Source organism: Squalius cephalus (assembly GCF_949319135.1).
Source record: "Squalius cephalus genome assembly, chromosome: 1".
Lineage (NCBI taxonomy): Eukaryota > Metazoa > Chordata > Actinopteri > Cypriniformes > Leuciscidae > Squalius > Squalius cephalus.
In genome coordinates this window covers 34,411,915-34,429,701 of record NC_137122.1, presented here as the reverse complement: position 1 = coordinate 34,429,701, position 17,787 = coordinate 34,411,915, and the positions used below count along the sequence as shown (strand labels likewise).

Genomic DNA, 17,787 nt, shown 5'->3' with positions numbered 1-17,787 from the left:
TTCACAGCAGCTGCTACTTTTTATTTAGCACAAAACAAAACAAAAAAATTAATAATAATACATGTTGATGTCTTTCACTCCATCATAAAAACCTAAAGACCCGTTTTCAGTTGCTTCCATTGTATTTTCCACAACCCGCTTCCTCAAATTACCCATACTGTGTTCAAAACCACAATTTTAAGTAGATACTGCCAGTTACTCATAAGGTTGTACTGCTTTGATACATCCATCTACTTCCATGTGTTGTACAGATCATGTGATAAATAAGAGTTAGGGCATATGCTCACACTACAATAAGGATATTCTCCAATACTTTTAGAGCTGTACAACTTTATGAGCAGGCATAATCTATCATCCAAGACACAAACCACCACATTCCATTTTTAGGAATTTTCCTCAAAAACACCATCATTATTGCTAATTTATGATGACCCCCCCCCTCCCCCACTGCGATCTGCCAGGTGTACAATGTAGTCCCAACCACTGTCAAATTGTGGATCTAATATGGTATTTCTCTTTGCTTCCTTGTTTATTTACACTGGTGCTTCTCTGTTGGCAAAACCGTGAAAGAGGATCACAGGCAGTTAGAGACAAATAAGCAATAAACTGATTAGAGAGAACAGATTAAAAGCAATAACAAAGCAAAACCAAGACAAAAAGATCTCACTCGCTGTGTACCGCATCCATCAGTTGGTCAACGTTTGTCAAAAGAAAGTAGAGACGAGGCTTCCATGGCGAAAAACAGTTTATGATGTGCGAAGGAGAGAATGACCACAGGAAAATCATTGACAGCAGCCCTTGTCATGTCCACTCGGGATTTTTATTATCTCATTGGCCGTTTTTATTTCTAAGAACTTTCATGTGTCTTTGATTGTTGCATGTTCTTTTCTAAAACACTGAGGAAATGAACATTTTCATCCTGTTTTTTTTTTTTTTTTTTTGCAAAAAAGCACCTCCCATTGGATTGGGAGAGTAAAATCACTTTATACTGAATGAGTTGAATCTACCGATGCGAGTAACGTGACACTTACGCATCTGGGTTCATCATGAGCATTGTAATTATATATCAGCGCGTGTGTGTGTGTGTGTGTGTGTGTGCGCACCTTTGTTAACAATCATAACAGATTAAGGTTCCTCATCTCTGATGATGGTAACTACAATGGCTTTAGGTCCATGCGCAGAGAGAGAATAAGAAGATAAGTGAGGGAAAGGGAGAGAGAGAGAAAAAACAAAAAAAGAGGAAAGAGAAGAAAATCTTCTCAGTCTGGCAGCAGTAGTGCAGGTCCAAAAGGTCAAAGTTCAAACTTAAAAATGGGCGGTGAATTCTCCTTCCTGAATCAGGAAGTCCACTGGTAGCATCTGTCAGGTGGTCAGTGCGCGATGTCATCAATCAGCCTCGCTGTCATGCGAGACAGAGGTCATGGATGGTGAAACGGGTCACTGCAGAACCAAACCCACCTACAAAAAATGCATAATAATTATATAGACCAGTATTGATCTTTAGGAATTTTTACACATCACACACACATATGTAAATATATGCATAGTTACACACACAGGCCCACTGTTCAACTGCTCATTAATGCAAATATCTTGTCAGCCAATCACATGGCAACAATTAATTTAGGAATGTAGGCATGGTCAAAGACGATCTGCGGAAGAGCATCAGAATGAGGAAGAAAGGTGATTTAAGTGACTTCGAACATGGCATGGTTGTTGGTGCCAGACAGGCTGGTCTGAGTATTTCAGAAACTGATGATATATTGGGATTTTCACACAAAAGTTCAATGGGAGAGAAAATGCTGTGGGAGAAAATGCCTGGTTGATGCCAGAGGGCAGAGGAGAATGGCCGGACTGGTTTGAGCTGATAGAAAGGCAACAGTAACTCATCTCTGGACACACAACACGTTAAATCTTGAAGCAGAGATGCTACAGCAAAAGAAGACCTGCACCTTGTTGAATCTATGCCACAAAGAATTGAGGCAGTTCTGAAAGCAAAAGGGGGTCGAACCCAATACTAGCAGAGTGTACCTAATAGAGGCCAGTGAGTGTGTGTGCGAATATAAATATAAAAAACATTAAAGTTAAATATAAAACCAATGAAAGTGACATCTAGGTGCTTTGGGAGACAGGCTGTGAAGTACTATGGCCACCTAGTGGCCAATTAATGTAACTTCAGCTTGACTCTGATTTATATAAAGAAAAAAGATTTTCATTGAGAAAAACTCTGGACTGACATCTCAAAACTTGTACCTTTTCTGAACCCATGCTGGGACATTTCCAATTGTAGAGGTAATACTGCAGGTTTCCATCTCCAATGCCAAACTTGAGTTTCTCCAAAAACGTCTTGTTCTCCATTAGGTCCAGTGCATTAAAGACATCAAATCCTTTCTGCAGGGGGAATGACGCGAGAAAAGCTTTAATAAATCTGCTGATAGTTTAATGCTCCAGTTGTGCCTGCAAATGATACATTTCAATACTGCTGCATATCGTCGCTGTCGGGCGGAAACCTCCTATGTCCAAATTTTGTCAATTTCATATTTTTTCACAAATCGATGCTATTGGTCAGTCCCCACGTGGTTCTGTTATTTTTATAAATTATTAACCGATCGAAAGTGTTGAAAACGGCTTGAGAGCAAATCTCTTAACTCCATTGGACACTTCAACTGTCTGAGAATCCTCGTAACTCCACCTCTTCTTCACTTGGCGGCATTTTGTCTCCTCAGGATTGAAAGTCGCAACGATTAAGAAATCCTCGTCGAGCAACACGTAAAGAAAGCCTTAACTCTGATTTTATCTGTGTTAAACTATGATATCAGTTACTGATGTATTTTATATATAGACTTCTTACTAGGCTTATTATACATGTGCATTGAAGTTTTAAAATGTATCTAATATAATAACGTTACTTGAATTGAATTAAATGTTTTGGATACCAGCATTAAATTATTGTTTTTATTATTATTTTACTGACTCGTAGTTGGCACTGTGCATGTAAAATACCCCAAGTAGCAGGTTTTATTTATGGGAGAAAAAAGGGCTGTCTACTGGCGCCAAATAAGCCTATCTTTGGATAACTCTGTCTGTTTTTTAGACAATAACGAGTGAAAATAGTTAGGTTAGATACATTTGAGTAGGCATGTTTTGTTAAAAATCGATAGCTGTAATGCTTCGGTGCAGAAGGAAGCCCGTGAGCCACGAAGGGAAGTTTGCGTGCAGATTAGGCTAATTTCCGCCTCTTAGACAGCTCATCGTTTTTTGTTCTTAAACCTTTAAAATGGAGTTTAGGAAGATGTATGTAACCACAGTCGTTAGCTTTGGTTAACTATTGTAGCCTTTTCTCTTGTCAAAAGGCTCAACGCGACCGCCGACTTTGTTTGCCTGCAGATTAATTTCCGCCTATTTTAGACAGCCTAGTATTTTGGTATTGCATCACTCATATCTCTTAAACGTTTAAAATGGAGTTTAGGAAGATGTATGTAACCACAATCATTAGATTTGAATAGCTCTTAAAGCCTTATCTCTTGTCAAAAGGCTCAAAGCGACCGCAGACTTTGATGAACACTGCTGGCAGCAGTGACGTCTGTGTCCGTTCCATTGTTATCAATGACAGCGTAACCTCGTATCTCCCTGCTCCCAAGTCATAAATCTCGTATCTCTGATTAAACATGATTTTGGGGAAATGTTGTGTTAATGTTGGTACACAACAGTATATGATAGCAATATAAGGTATATTACCAACTTTAACGATACAATGTTTAATAACTCAAAAAATATGCCGTTTTTTTAATTTCCTGAAAAATAATGGTTTTGGAGATGCGAGGATTCCACCCGACAGCAACGATATGTTCTTCTTAAACACAAGTTTGCCTTCACTGCTAAAACAACATTTCATTTATGAATGTTTTTTTTTTTTTTTTTGTGAGAAATTTGCACCAAAACTATAGATAGGTAAACTCATAGTAAGGCTGAAACAACTAAATGCTAAAATCAATAGAGAATATAATCAACAAAATTTGATTATCGATTAATTACACCCATTCAGGGAAAACATCCATCAAGTTTTATAATGTATAACACAGCCCAGCATAGATACGCTCTGGATTTGTTTTCATATCCTTCAGTTTGCACACTGTTTGGAGGACAACATCGGGCAAGATTCTTTTTGGGAAATAAAATATGTGAGTTTTAATTGGATTCATCGAAAAACACAATCAACAGATTAATCGTTTTTCAAAATAATCGTTAGTTGCAGCCCTAACTCACTCTCTCTCTCTTACACACACACTTTCAGTGACTGACCGACTTGGCGAGGATGAGAGCATCTCCCATCAGGTCCAGCAGGGTGGTTGTGGTGTGTACATTATAGAAAGAGTACGCTGCCTTCAGACTGCGATGCACAGGATGGTTCATGATGGTGGACGGCAGAGTGTAGAAACTCAGGATGTCAGTCACCTTCCCATCTGAACTCTACAACACAGTTGACATAAAGGACCAGCTGTTCACATGCCAAATATATTTCTTAGAAATACGCTGATTACCCACTCTTATTTTTGTATGTCAGAAATACTTTCATGAGTGATACCTCTAGGATTATACATGGCATGAATTCTTGGTGTCAATACCTCCACTATATAGGTGTCGATGATGTTCTCCTGAGGAAGCAGCCAGTGTTGGACCTCCTCAGGGCTCATGACGGGGACCAGGTTGAACTGACTCAGGTACTCATTCAGCAGGCGGTGAACCGCTGGGACGTCCTTTACAGTCATCGGCTTCAGGCCTGAAGTCTTAGGAGCCTACAGGAGAGACACACGCAATAAGAGAAAATGGAAAAGAGGAAACCTCCTAGACATCACCCAGGAAAGAAGATGGCACACACCTCTGGCAGTCGGTAGAGCTTCATTGTGCGTTGCATAGTCATGTTCCGACTCAGATGAGAGAACTTCACCTCAATCAGCTTTCGTGGGTTCAAAGACCGGTGCCAATATCTACCACACAAGGCAAGGCAATTAGAACAAAACGGGGTTAAAAAAAATGGCTATTAAAATTTGTTAAATTTACAGCAGCAACTAATAGTAGCACACAAATGGCAGTGTTGTTTGAATCATTACTAGATTTACTTCTCATTTTGATTGCCATTTTTACGAGAACTTTGGCACGTAGACTTCCGTTCAAAAGTCTGGGGTCAGTAAGATTTTTTTATGTTTTTGAAAGTCTCTTATGTTGCATTTATTTAATCGAAACTACTGTATAACTGTAAAATTGTAAAATAATAATTACAATTTAAAATAACTGTTTCCTATTGTAATTATTTTTAAATCTAATTCATTCCTGTGATGCACATTACTCAACCCATTCTCATATGGGTAACACTTTAGTTTAGGGTCCAATTCTCACTTTATTACCTAGTTACTTGTTAGCATGCATATTATTAGGATATTGGGTGTTTATTAATACTTATAAAGCACAAAATAATGTCTTATTCTGCATGACCATATTCTATATCCCTTAATCCTACCCAGTACCTAAACTAACAACTACCTTACAAACTATTAAGCAGTAATAAGGAGTTAACTGAGACAAAATTCATACTTAATAGTTAGTTAATAGTGAGAATTGGAACTTGGAAGCCGTGATAATTTTTTTCTGAATTATTTGATTACTAGAAAGTTCAAAAGAGGAGCATTTATTTGAAATATTTTGTATCATTATAAATGTCTTGACTGTCAATTTTATTCAGCCAGGATGCATTTAAATTGATTAAAAGTTAATTTCTCTCTCTCAAAAAAATTAAATAAATAAATAAATAATAATAATAAAAAAACCTTACTGACCCTCAAAAAAGATCTACTTTTAGAGTCCAAATTTCTCCAGTGACGCAATACACACAGGATTCTGATTGTGGCACAATAAGGCATATTTGAGAACCTATGCACCACCTGGAGGAAGGTTTTTTTGTATCAGAGGAAAGAGTTAATGGCTAGCAATGTCTGCTGCTCAACAGCCTATCTAATGGCACTCTCCACTCTGCACAGAGGCACCTGTGCATGCGTATTACGAGAGGGCAGATGTGTGTCTTACCTGCAGGTGCCCACAGGTTTGGGCAGCACCACACCTGCGGTGTACACAGCCTGAAAGATGCCCTCCAGATTGACCCGTCTTGTGATCTCCCTGATGAGTACCGGAGCCACTCGTTTCGAGCGAAGTTTCTTATGCACACACAGAAAGTTAATCTCCACCATCTTCTTCTCTCTGGGGGGATCAAAGAGCAGATATGGGTCAAGTGAGTGTATTGCATTTAAACCATTATTTACAGTAGATACACTTATGACTGCTTACATGTCGTAGATGCGGATGTTGGCTGGAATGGCACTGATGAAACCAACTAGCTTTTGATTAGAGTTCACTCTCACTCCACAATGCCACTGAGGCAACCAGCCTGGAGGACGCAGAGCCCTGGGACAAAAACACAGTACTGAGGACAGATATCACATGACTTTCATACCAAAAAAAAAAAAAAAAAGAGAGATAGATAGATAGCCTGCCTTTCAAATACAAGACAAAAAAAATTTAGATCAAGTTTTTCATAACCTTGAATCTGTCATTTTTCAAGCCAATCATTCTTACCAAAGCAGAAATTCAGGAGAGTAATCGAAACGAAACATGTTGTCATCATCCTCCACGTAGTTCTCATTGAGGAGAGTGTACAACTCTTTCAGCTTCAGAGAGAAAAAAAGAAATGGAAAAGAGCTTTAGACGAGTTGTTTCCAGGTGTATATTTGTATATATAAGAATTCGAGGGATAAATGTAATGGTTTGAGTGTTGTACCACGGCAGCATTTCCCAAATCGAGAGCGTCCCAGCTGAAGCCCTGCGGTAGGCTGTACGGTTCCTCTCGTATGTTATCTTTATCTGGCTCAATCCAGCCATGTGACGTCACAGTCTCTCCTAAAAACAAACGAACAAACAAACGACAGACTCAGAATACACTGTGCCACAAGTCATGAGTCTCAAGAAAACGTATGTTGTACAGATGAAAATGTACACTCCTAGAAAGAAAAAAACTGACGTTAGACCAAGGAACAAGTATAATAATGAAACTACTGTGAGTACAATTGCACAAATGATCAATACCAAGTTTAGGAACAGGCTGAGTGTCCCAGAACTGATAACTGCGACGTGTGGCCTCCTCCATGGTTTTAGCTGGACCTTGTCCCACTGAGAACAGCTCAATGGCCTTCTGGATCTCCTGTAACTTATCAGCAGGGAGGGAGTTTACCTGAGGAAGAGACAGAAATAATTCCTCAAATGCTTGCAAAAGTACTTTGGCTGTACCATGGTGCAGTGATATTATCAGATGATGGTAATGAATACAATGGTATTTAGAAAGTAACCCAAGGTACTTCAAAGAATACCATGGTATTTAAGGCATTTCCTGCACTGATATATGGGTCTAAATCAAAATATTAAAAATATTATTACAAAATATAACTACACATACAGACCAAGCAGTTGGGACAGTGCTTGTAAAGAAAACATTTGTTCCTATACTAAAGTAGTGACGCACCAACATTACATTTCTGGCAGATATTGCTAAAGGCTGAAATACTTGTATGAAATGTTAGAAATGATGAAATGTTTGCCCCGATTTGCAGTCTGGACAGTTGTTGTACACTAAGTATGATGTGAGGGTATCAAACCTGATATTTTGAGCTATTTTGATTTCTCATGCGTTTCCAAGCAAGGCGAGTGTTTCTACATTAGTTTGTTGTGTTCGGAGTTACGTGAAAGTCGTGTGTGATCCTCAGTTGTTTAGTATATGTCGTTCAGTTTTATTTATTAGTTAGTTCACCCAAAAATGAAAATTCTGTCATCATTTACACATTGTTTCAAACCGGTAATACTTTCGTTTGTTTCAGCAAGAACCAATGAGGTTCATTCTCGTGTTACGCAGCACGTTTGAGCTTCAACAAGAACCAATGAGGTTCATTCTTGTGTTACGCAGCACGTTTGAGCTTCAACAAGAACCAATGAGGTTCATTCTTGTGTTACGCAGCATGTTTGAGCATCAGCAAGAACCAATGAGGTTCATTCTCGTGTTACGCAGCACGTTTGAGCTTCAGCAAGAACCAATGAGGTTCATTCTCGTGTTACGCAGCACGTTTGAGCTTCAACAAGACCAATGAGGTTCATTCTCATGTTACGCAGCACGTTTGAGCTTCAGCAAGACCAATGAGGTTCATTCTCATGTTACGCAGCACGTTTGAGCATCAACAAGAACCAATGAGGTTCATTCTCGTGTTACGCAGCACGTTTGAGCTTCAGCAAGAACAAATGAGGTTCATTCTCGTGTTACGCAGCTCGTTTGAGCATCAACAAGAACCAATGAGGTTCATTCTCGTGTTACGCAGCACGTTTGAGCTTCAGCAAGAACAAATGAGGTTCATTCTCGTGTTACGCAGCTCGTTTGAGCATCAACAAGAACCAATGAGGTTCATTCTCGAGTTACGCAGCACGTTTGAGCTTCAGCAAGAACAAATGAGGTTCATTCTCGTGTTACGCAGCTCGTTTGAGCATCAACAAGAACCAATGAGGTTCATTCTCGTGTTACGCAGCACGTTTGAGCATCAACAAGAACCAATGAGGTTCATTCTTGTGTTACGCAGCACGTTTGAGCATCAACAAGAACCAATGAGGTTCATTCTCGAGTTACGCAGCACGTTTGAGCTTCAGCAAGAACCAATGAGGTTCATTCTCGTGTTACGCAGCTCGTTTGAGCATCAACAAGAACCAATGAGGTTCATTCTCATGTTACGCAGCACGTTTGAGCATCAACAAGAACCAATGAGGTTCATTCTCATGTTACGCAGCACGTTTGAGCTTCAACAAGAACCAATGAGGTTCATTCTCGTGTTACGCAGCACGTTTGAGCATCAACAAGAACCAATGAGGTTCATTCTCGTGTTACGCAGCACGTTTGAGCATCAACAAGAACCAATGAGGTTCATTCTCGAGTTACGCAGCACGTTTGAGCTTCAGCAAGAACCAATGAGGTTCATTCTCGAGTTACGCAGCACGTTTGAGCTTCAGCAAGAATCAATGAGGTTCATTCTCGTGTTACGCAGCACGTTTGAGCATCAACAAGAACCAATGAGGTTCATTCTCATGTTACGCAGCACGTTTGAGCTTCAACAAGAACCAATGAGGTTCATTCTCGTGTTACGCAGCACGTTTGAGCTTCAGCAAGAACCAATGAGGTTCATTCTCATGTTACGCAGCACGTTTGAGCTTCAGCAAGAACCAATGAGGTTCATTCTCGTGTTACGCAGCTCGTTTGAGCATCAACAAGAACCAATGAGGTTCATTCTCATGTTACGCAGCACATTTGAGCATCAACAAGAACCAATGAGGTTCATTCTCATGTTACGCAGCACGTTTGAGCTTCAACAAGAACCAATGAGGTTCATTCTCGTGTTACGCAGCACGTTTGAGCATCAACAAGAACCAATGAGGTTCATTCTCGTGTTACGCAGCACGTTTGAGCATCAACAAGAACCAATGAGGTTCATTCTCGAGTTACGCAGCACGTTTGAGCTTCAGCAAGAACCAATGTGGTTCATTCTCGTGTTACGCAGCACGTTTGAGCTTCAGCAAGAACCAATGAGGTTCATTCTCGAGTTACGCAGCACGTTTGAGCTTCAGCAAGAACCAATGAGGTTCATTCTCGTGTTACGCAGCACGTTTGAGCTTCAGCAAGAACCAATGAGGTTCATTCTCATGTTACGCAGCACGTTTGAGCATCAACAAGAACCAATGAGGTTCATTCTCATGTTACGCAGCACGTTTGAGCTTCAACAAGAACCAATGAGGTTCATTCTCGTGTTACGCAGCACGTTTGAGCTTCAGCAAGAACCAATGAGGTTCATTCTCATGTTACGCAGCACGTTTGAGCTTCAACAAGAACCAATGAGGTTCATTCTCGTGTTACGCAGCTCGTTTGAGCATCAACAAGAACCAATGAGGTTCATTCTCATGTTACGCAGCACGTTTGAGCATCAACAAGAACCAATGAGGTTCATTCTCATGTTACGCAGCACGTTTGAGCTTCAACAAGAACCAATGAGGTTCATTCTCGTGTTACGCAGCACGTTTGAGCATCAACAAGAACCAATGAGGTTCATTCTCGAGTTACGCAGCACGTTTGAGCTTCAACAAGAACCAATGAGGTTCATTCTCGAGTTACGCAGCACGTTTGAGCTTCAGCAAGAATCAATGAGGTTCATTCTCATGTTACGCAGCACGTTTGAGCATCAACAAGAACCAATGAGGTTCATTCTCATGTTACGCAGCACGTTTGAGCTTCAACAAGAACCAATGAGGTTCATTCTCGTGTTACGCAGCACGTTTGAGCTTCAGCAAGAACCAATGAGGTTCATTCTCATGTTACGCAGCACGTTTGAGGTTCATTCTCGTGTTACGCAGCTCGTTTGAGCATCAACAAGAACCAATGAGGTTCATTCTCATGTTACGCAGCACGTTTGAGCATCAACAAGAACCAATGAGGTTCATTCTCATGTTACGCAGCACGTTTGAGCTTCAACAAGAACCAATGAGGTTCATTCTCGTGTTACGCAGCACGTTTGAGCATCAACAAGAACCAATGAGGTTCATTCTCGTGTTACGCAGCACGTTTGAGCATCAACAAGAACCAATGAGGTTCATTCTCGAGTTACGCAGCACGTTTGAGCTTCAGCAAGAACCAATGAGGTTCATTCTCGTGTTACGCAGCACGTTTGAGCATCAACAAGAACCAATGAGGTTCATTCTCATGTTACGCAGCACGTTTGAGCTTCAACAAGAACCAATGAGGTTCATTCTCGTGTTACGCAGCACGTTTGAGCATCAACAAGAACCAATGAGGTTCATTCTCGTGTTACGCAGCACGTTTGAGCATCAACAAGAACCAATGAGGTTCATTCTCATGTTACGCAGCACGTTTGAGCATCAACAAGAACCAATGAGGTTCATTCTCATGTTACGCAGCACGTTTGAGCTTCAGCAAGAACCAATGAGGTTCATTCTCGTGTTACGCAGCACGTTTGAGCATCAACAAGAACCAATGAGGTTCATTCTCGAGTTACGCAGCACGTTTGAGCTTCAGCAAGAACCAATGAGGTTCATTCTCGTGTTACGCAGCACGTTTGAGCATCAACAAGAACCAATGAGGTTCATTCTCATGTTACGCAGCACGTTTGAGCTTCAACAAGAACCAATGAGGTTCATTCTCGTGTTACGCAGCACGTTTGAGCATCAACAAGAACCAATGAGGTTCATTCTCATGTTACGCAGCACGTTTGAGCTTCAGCAAGAACCAATGAGGTTCATTCTCGAGTTACGCAGCACGTTTGAGCTTCAGCAAGAACCAATGAGGTTCATTCTCGTGTTACGCAGCACGTTTGAGCATCAACAAGAACCAATGAGGTTCATTCTCGTGTTACGCAGCACGTTTGAGCTTCAGCAAGAACCAATGAGGTTCATTCTCATGTTACGCAGCACGTTTGAGCTTCAACAAGAACCAATGAGGTTCATTCTCGTGTTACGCAGCACGTTTGAGCTTCAGCAAGAACAAATGAGGTTCATTCTCGTGTTACGCAGCACGTTTGAGCTTCAACAAGAACCAATGAGGTTCATTCTCGTGTTACGCAGCACGTTTGAGCATCAACAAGAACCAATGAGGTTCATTCTCGTGTTACGCAGCACGTTTGAGCATCAACAAGAACCAATGAGGTTCATTCTCGAGTTACGCAGCACGTTTGAGCTTCAGCAAGAACCAATGAGGTTCATTCTCGTGTTACGCAGCACGTTTGAGCATCAACAAGAACCAATGAGGTTCATTCTCATGTTACGCAGCACGTTTGAGCTTCAACAAGAACCAATGAGGTTCATTCTCGTGTTACGCAGCACGTTTGAGCATCAACAAGAACCAATGAGGTTCATTCTCGTGTTACGCAGCACGTTTGAGCATCAACAAGAACCAATGAGGTTCATTCTCGTGTTACGCAGCACGTTTGAGCATCAACAAGAACCAATGAGGTTCATTCTCATGTTACGCAGCACGTTTGAGCTTCAGCAAGACCAATGAGGTTCATTCTTGTGTTACGCAGCACGTTTGAGCTTCAGCAAGACCAATGAGGTTCATTCTTGTGTGTTACGCAGCACGTTTGAGCTTCAGCAAGAACCAATGAGGTTCATTCTCGTGTTACGCAGCACGTTTGAGCTTCAGCAAGAACCAATGAGGTTCATTCTCGTGTTACGCAGCACGTTTGAGCTTCACCAAGAACCAATGAGGTTCATTCTTGTGTTACGCAGCACGTTTGAGCTTCAGCAAGACCAATGAGGTTCATTCTCGTGTTACGCAGCACGTTTGAGCTTCAGCAAGAACCAATGAGGTTCATTCTTGTGTGTTACGCAGCACGTTTGAGCTTCAGCAAGACCAATGAGGTTCATTCTCGTGTTACGCAGCACGTTTGAGCTTCACCAAGAACCAATGAGGTTCATTCTTGTGTTACGCAGCACGTTTGAGCTTCAGCAAGACCAATGAGGTTCATTCTTGTGTTACACAGCACGTTTGAGCTTCACCAAGAACCAATGAGGTTCATTCTCGAGTTACGCAGCACGTTTGAGCTTCAGCAAGACCAATGAGGTTCATTCTTGTGTTACGCAGCACGTTTGAGCTTCAGCAAGAACCAATTAGGTTTGTTCTCGCACATCAAGCTAGTACAGTTGAGCTTCTCTATCTGTTCGCTGATCAATATTTATATGTGAATAAAAACCCTAAATTCAATCTCTTCATCACATAAAGCGATTGTATCAGATAATTTGGACTAAACTGCTCAATTCACATGGATTAGTTTTACGGTGTCTTTATGAATTTTTTAAATCTCCAAAGTAGTAGTTGTTGCCAAAAAAAATGGACAACCATTATGATAATTGCTTTAGATTACATTTAGCAGAGTTATTAAATGATTAGTGTTTTTAAAAGTTTGACTTTAAGGGAGTTTGAGATGAAAAATTTAAATAATCTTGTTAAACACACAGAGTCATACAAACACACTCACTTTGGCCAGCGGATCCTGTGCTACATCTTTTCCTCCAGCCTTGTCCTTGTTCTTTTTCTTCTGTTTCTTTTTCTTCTTCTTGGCACCTGTGTCACCCTTCTCCCTGCGGGTCATATGAACTCAGTTGACATGGGCAGATATAATGAGAGGTCGTGTCCACTCAGCACTAACTACAGCTGATGCAGGTGAAAGGAATGGATGCATCACTGCTCCTGATGCATTCAGCAGTATTTCACGATGACAACCTCTCGTTAGAGTACAACAATACTTATAGGCTGGATTTTATTTGGACATTTCTAACATGTAAACAAGAATTTTCACAGAACAAAGAGAAGTGGTCTAGAGTTTCCCAGAGATATAGGGATAGTTCACCCAAAAACGGACCTCCTGTTATCATTTCCTCACCCTAATGTCGTTCTAAACCTTTACAAGTTATTTTTTCTTCTGTGGAACATAAAAGACGACATTGTGAGGAATGTTTCAGTGTTTCTTTGTACATTCAATGGAAGTCAATAGACAACAAAATCATTCAGTTTCCAACATTTTTCAAAATATCGTCTTTTTTGTTCCGCAGAAGAAATAAACTCATACAGGTTTGGAATGACATGAGCGTGAAGAAATTATGGCGGAATTACATTTTTGGGTGAACTATCCCTTTAATGAACCTATTTATTTCAGTTGATAGTCTAGCGACAAAAATACACATACTGGTAGCATGTGCGTGAAAAAGATCAAGCAGAATCTGAGCTTAAAAAAAAAAAGAAAGAAAAAAAAGATAAAACTGGACATACTGAAACAAATAATGTCACCTCATGAAATTTACCTCATGCCTGACCTACACAGGCACAAGAGTCAAGACCCACACCAGTAGTCGAGATGGAATGGGGCAACTTACAGAGAGATGCGCAGCTAATCCTATTAATGTCCACGGAGGGAGAGAGGTGATAGTGCTGAGCTACATTTGTTAATGGGGGACAGATGGTCTATCACATGACCTGCAGAAAAAGCATGTTTTTGTGTGTTCGAGAGGTGGTGGGCTATACGTTAACGACTGATGGATGAACAAGCACCTCTGTGACTATTGCTTTGACAGCCGTCTATCCCCATCTATCCACCAGGGCTTCCATTCTTTATCTGTGTATTACTTCAATAGATTTAAGCAAGCTGCAATATAGGATGTCCTCATAACATAACGGACAATTGTAGAGTAGTTTTAAATTATGTTTTAGATATCATAATAATTACTTCCATAGTTAATTAATCATAATATATTTAAGACAGTCAATTTTGTATTACAAGTTATCAATTGTTATGTTTGAATATATGAATATGAGGCATAATTGAATTAAATACTCACCCTATGTCATACATTGGCAGAACAGAATTCATTGAATAAAACCAGGTTCAATGGTTTTTTATCACTCTATAAATAAGAAAATACTGTGAACAGCCAGGAAAAAAATGCCCAAGTTAGCTTTTTAAATGTATTTTTTGTTAAACATTTTCCAGATTATTAAACAATAAATCTATCCAACATGTCACATGACAGTTACACACGAATAAATGAAACAAAAATGTTTATGGAAATATTTATTTACGTATTATTTTCATAACGGAAGAAACCGGCAACATGACAGGCGGCACAAACAATTAGCCTAAGTTACTTCTTTATGATAACAAAGTGCAATATTTCACTCTCTGTTGCCTAATACATTCGAGACGGTCTGTGTAACGTTACGTGACCTTGAGGAACATAGTGGATAAGAAGCTGGTTAGTGGGGCTTTACTATTAACTATATTTCAGTGAACAGATTAGCTCTTTGGTACTGAAAGTGAAACTCCATCGGGGAAAACGACTGAGAGAGACTGCAAATAGAGAGCAATGTGATTAAAAAAAAAAAAAAATACCTTTAATGATGCTTCACTTGCAACTAGCAGCAGTCAAGCTAACTAGATCACGACAAGCCATCGTTTAGTGACAGCAAATCCAAATTACTTTCAACCTAGTGGCCACAAAGGCCACATGAGCAGGTTTGAAAGCTGATTTTGGTGGTGATTTATAAATATTTGTCAGTTTATGATTTATTAAACAGCATATGAAATAGCGAGTTTAAACGTGATAGCTTATTCATTTTTACCATACCATGAATTATGGTGAGGCTCTTAAACGCCTCGCACAAAAATGCCAATGATCCTAGAGAACTGGCCATATGGAACCGTCTTTTTGTTTGATTGACGGCGTCTGAGCCAATCGTTTTAGAGTTCCGTGCGTCAATCAAGGCCGTGAACCAATGGCGTAGGACCATAGGGCGGGCTGATATGCTGTTAGCGTGCCCCAGCCTAGCCGAACAAGGGCCCTGTCTTTTAGGGCCGTGAGGAAGAGTATTGTACTTTTACGAGCTAACAATAAAATGCATGCACGCTCACCCATCATCAGAGTGATGCTCTTCATTTTCACAGTTGCTGCAATGTCCATGATCATCTTCTACCTCATTTTCTTTCTCCAGCTGCGGTGCTGTCTCATTCTCATCCGCCATCTTTAACCAGGAAGTGAGGATCTCGCCCTGCGCTCTCACACCCCGCAAAACCATTGGTGGACTGTCGCAATGGCCGACGGGCTCTGTAGTTCTTTCAGTTTGAAACTCTATCTATCTATCTATCTATCTATCTATCTATCTATCTATCTATCTATCTATCTATCTATCTATCTATCTATCTATCTATCTATCTATCTATCTATCTATCTATCTATCTATCTATCTATCTATCTGCCTGTATGTCTATCTAAACACACAATAATTAGCTACAATTAGCTAGAGAAATATTAATATTAATTTATTTAAATACTGATTATCTATTCCAGTACAACCTAATAAAAATATGCATACACACACATACACATAGGCTACAGTGCTGTATAAACAACAAGTTAGACATTCAGATCAAGGGATGGTAGTTTTCTACTGTGAAACAGAAAATCTACAATTAAAACACGTTTGTAAAGAAGTAGTTGATATTATATTATTATATATTATATAAAATAGATTATTATAGCCTAGTGCAAAACACAGAGCTTTGGAAACTCTTTAACTCAATAACCATGATTTATCAATCTTAGCCATAAAATGAAGTATCTAGGGGCAAGTGTTATAGTTGCCTGCACCTTCAGCAAAGTTGCTGGTCAAGAAGTGTAATTTGTCTAAATTTGGACATCTTAGGACACTGAGCATTTACAATGCTTTAATAAAATATTAATAAATTGATTAAATTAAATAAAAAAATCGATAAAATCTTCTGTCTCAGACATTATGTTAAACACAGATTTCATCATTAGTCATAGTTATTTTAAAAATGTTTAGATATATTATTTCTCAGAATTACCCAATTGGAACGCTGATAATGTTAAAATCAATTAAAATATACTTGCATAAAAACTTAATCAGTCGTGAACCTTACTAAACAGTCCATATACTTGCTATGCTTTCTGTATCCTTTCAATATGTTTTTTTTCCTACGCTTTCTTTATCTTGTCAGTATTCAGCATATCAAAACCACCAACACAATTACAATATTCAAACATTAAAACAATTAAAGACAGATCATTTCTGTCTACATGCACATACAATTCTTGTCCAGAATCTCAAGACTAGCTTAAATTCAATTAAAATATTAAATAATTATAAAATATGTTAAATATTCTAAATTCAAGGCTCAGACTCAATAGAATTCTGTCTCCATGGAAACAGACTATATAAACAACACTGACTTGTAACTTCTAACAATACTTACTTTAGCATAGTTAGCTTCCACCATAACATGGCCATAACACGCTCTGACACCACAGATTAACAATAGAAAAAAAGCCAAATGCAGGTCTACACTGATTTTCTTCAGATTGTTGCGCACAGAGTTTGTCCATATATGTCCAGTGTCACGTGTTTTTTCAGGTGGTCTCATTCTGAAGAGTCACAGCACCTCAAGAGCTCGGCTCAGTGGCTTTTCCTTCAGTATTTCTAGGATCAACTGTATGACAGAAGCATCAGGCTTTGCCTAGCCGCTCAGAAACGGTTTTAATAGGAACTCCCCGCCGTACCACCTTGACATGGATGAAGAGGGTGGCAGGAGACAGACTGGAGCCGTCTGCTTTTAGCAGGTGAACATGACGATAACCTGGAGAATAACACAAAACACTTCAATAAAATATGTGAAAAAACATTGTCACAAGCAAGTGTTCAAAGTAATGTGTACCAATCAAAGTCAAAGTTTCATGAACATCAGGATTAATTCAAATGCATTTCAGAACCTTCTTGAACTTCAGATCTAGACATTTTTTAAACATTGCATGCTCTAGGCCAAAGACTAAGAAGCAGATTTCCTTCTCTCAGTGATCCGGAAACTATTCTTCTTCAGGAATGGCACAAATCCCACTCTACACAGTTAGAGACTTGAACAACAACGTTCCAAAAACGACTAGAGCTGTTTTGAAGGAAAAAGGTTGATCTGACTCTTTATTATATAGGCTAATACAGTAGTTCACCTAGAAGCATTTATAATTGTTTATTTTCAATACTGTTTAAAAGTTAGTCAGTAGTTAGTATTAACTAGGGTAAATATTAGGGTCAGTAATATTTAGCTATTTAGCAAATATTATTTGAGTAACAGTAATATT

The 17,787-nt window shown here is 39.5% G+C and overlaps 2 protein-coding genes across 2 annotated transcripts in view; both read right to left on the bottom strand.

The window, feature by feature from the left end:
• nmt1a (N-myristoyltransferase 1a) lies at nt 1-15,698 on the bottom strand. The gene is made up of 12 exons (XM_079875048.1): nt 15,546-15,698; nt 13,119-13,221; nt 7,135-7,279; nt 6,830-6,948; nt 6,628-6,719; nt 6,340-6,456; nt 6,082-6,252; nt 4,880-4,988; nt 4,626-4,796; nt 4,303-4,470; nt 2,254-2,391; nt 1-1,458 (listed from the first exon to the last, which is right to left on the bottom strand). The coding sequence occupies exons 1-12, from the start codon at nt 15,653-15,655 to the stop codon at nt 1,438-1,440; spliced, it is 1,464 nt and encodes a 487-aa protein (XP_079731174.1). The 5' UTR covers nt 15,656-15,698; the 3' UTR covers nt 1-1,437.
• A 300-nt stretch (nt 15,699-15,998) lies between these two features.
• plcd3a (phospholipase C, delta 3a) overlaps nt 15,999-17,787 on the bottom strand; it is a 142,969-nt gene continuing 141,180 nt past the window's right edge. The window contains exon 16 of the mRNA XM_079872405.1: nt 15,999-17,288. Within this exon, the coding sequence (XP_079728531.1) occupies nt 17,158-17,288 (131 nt within the window). The 3' untranslated portion in view covers nt 15,999-17,157. The remainder of the gene's footprint in view (nt 17,289-17,787) is intronic.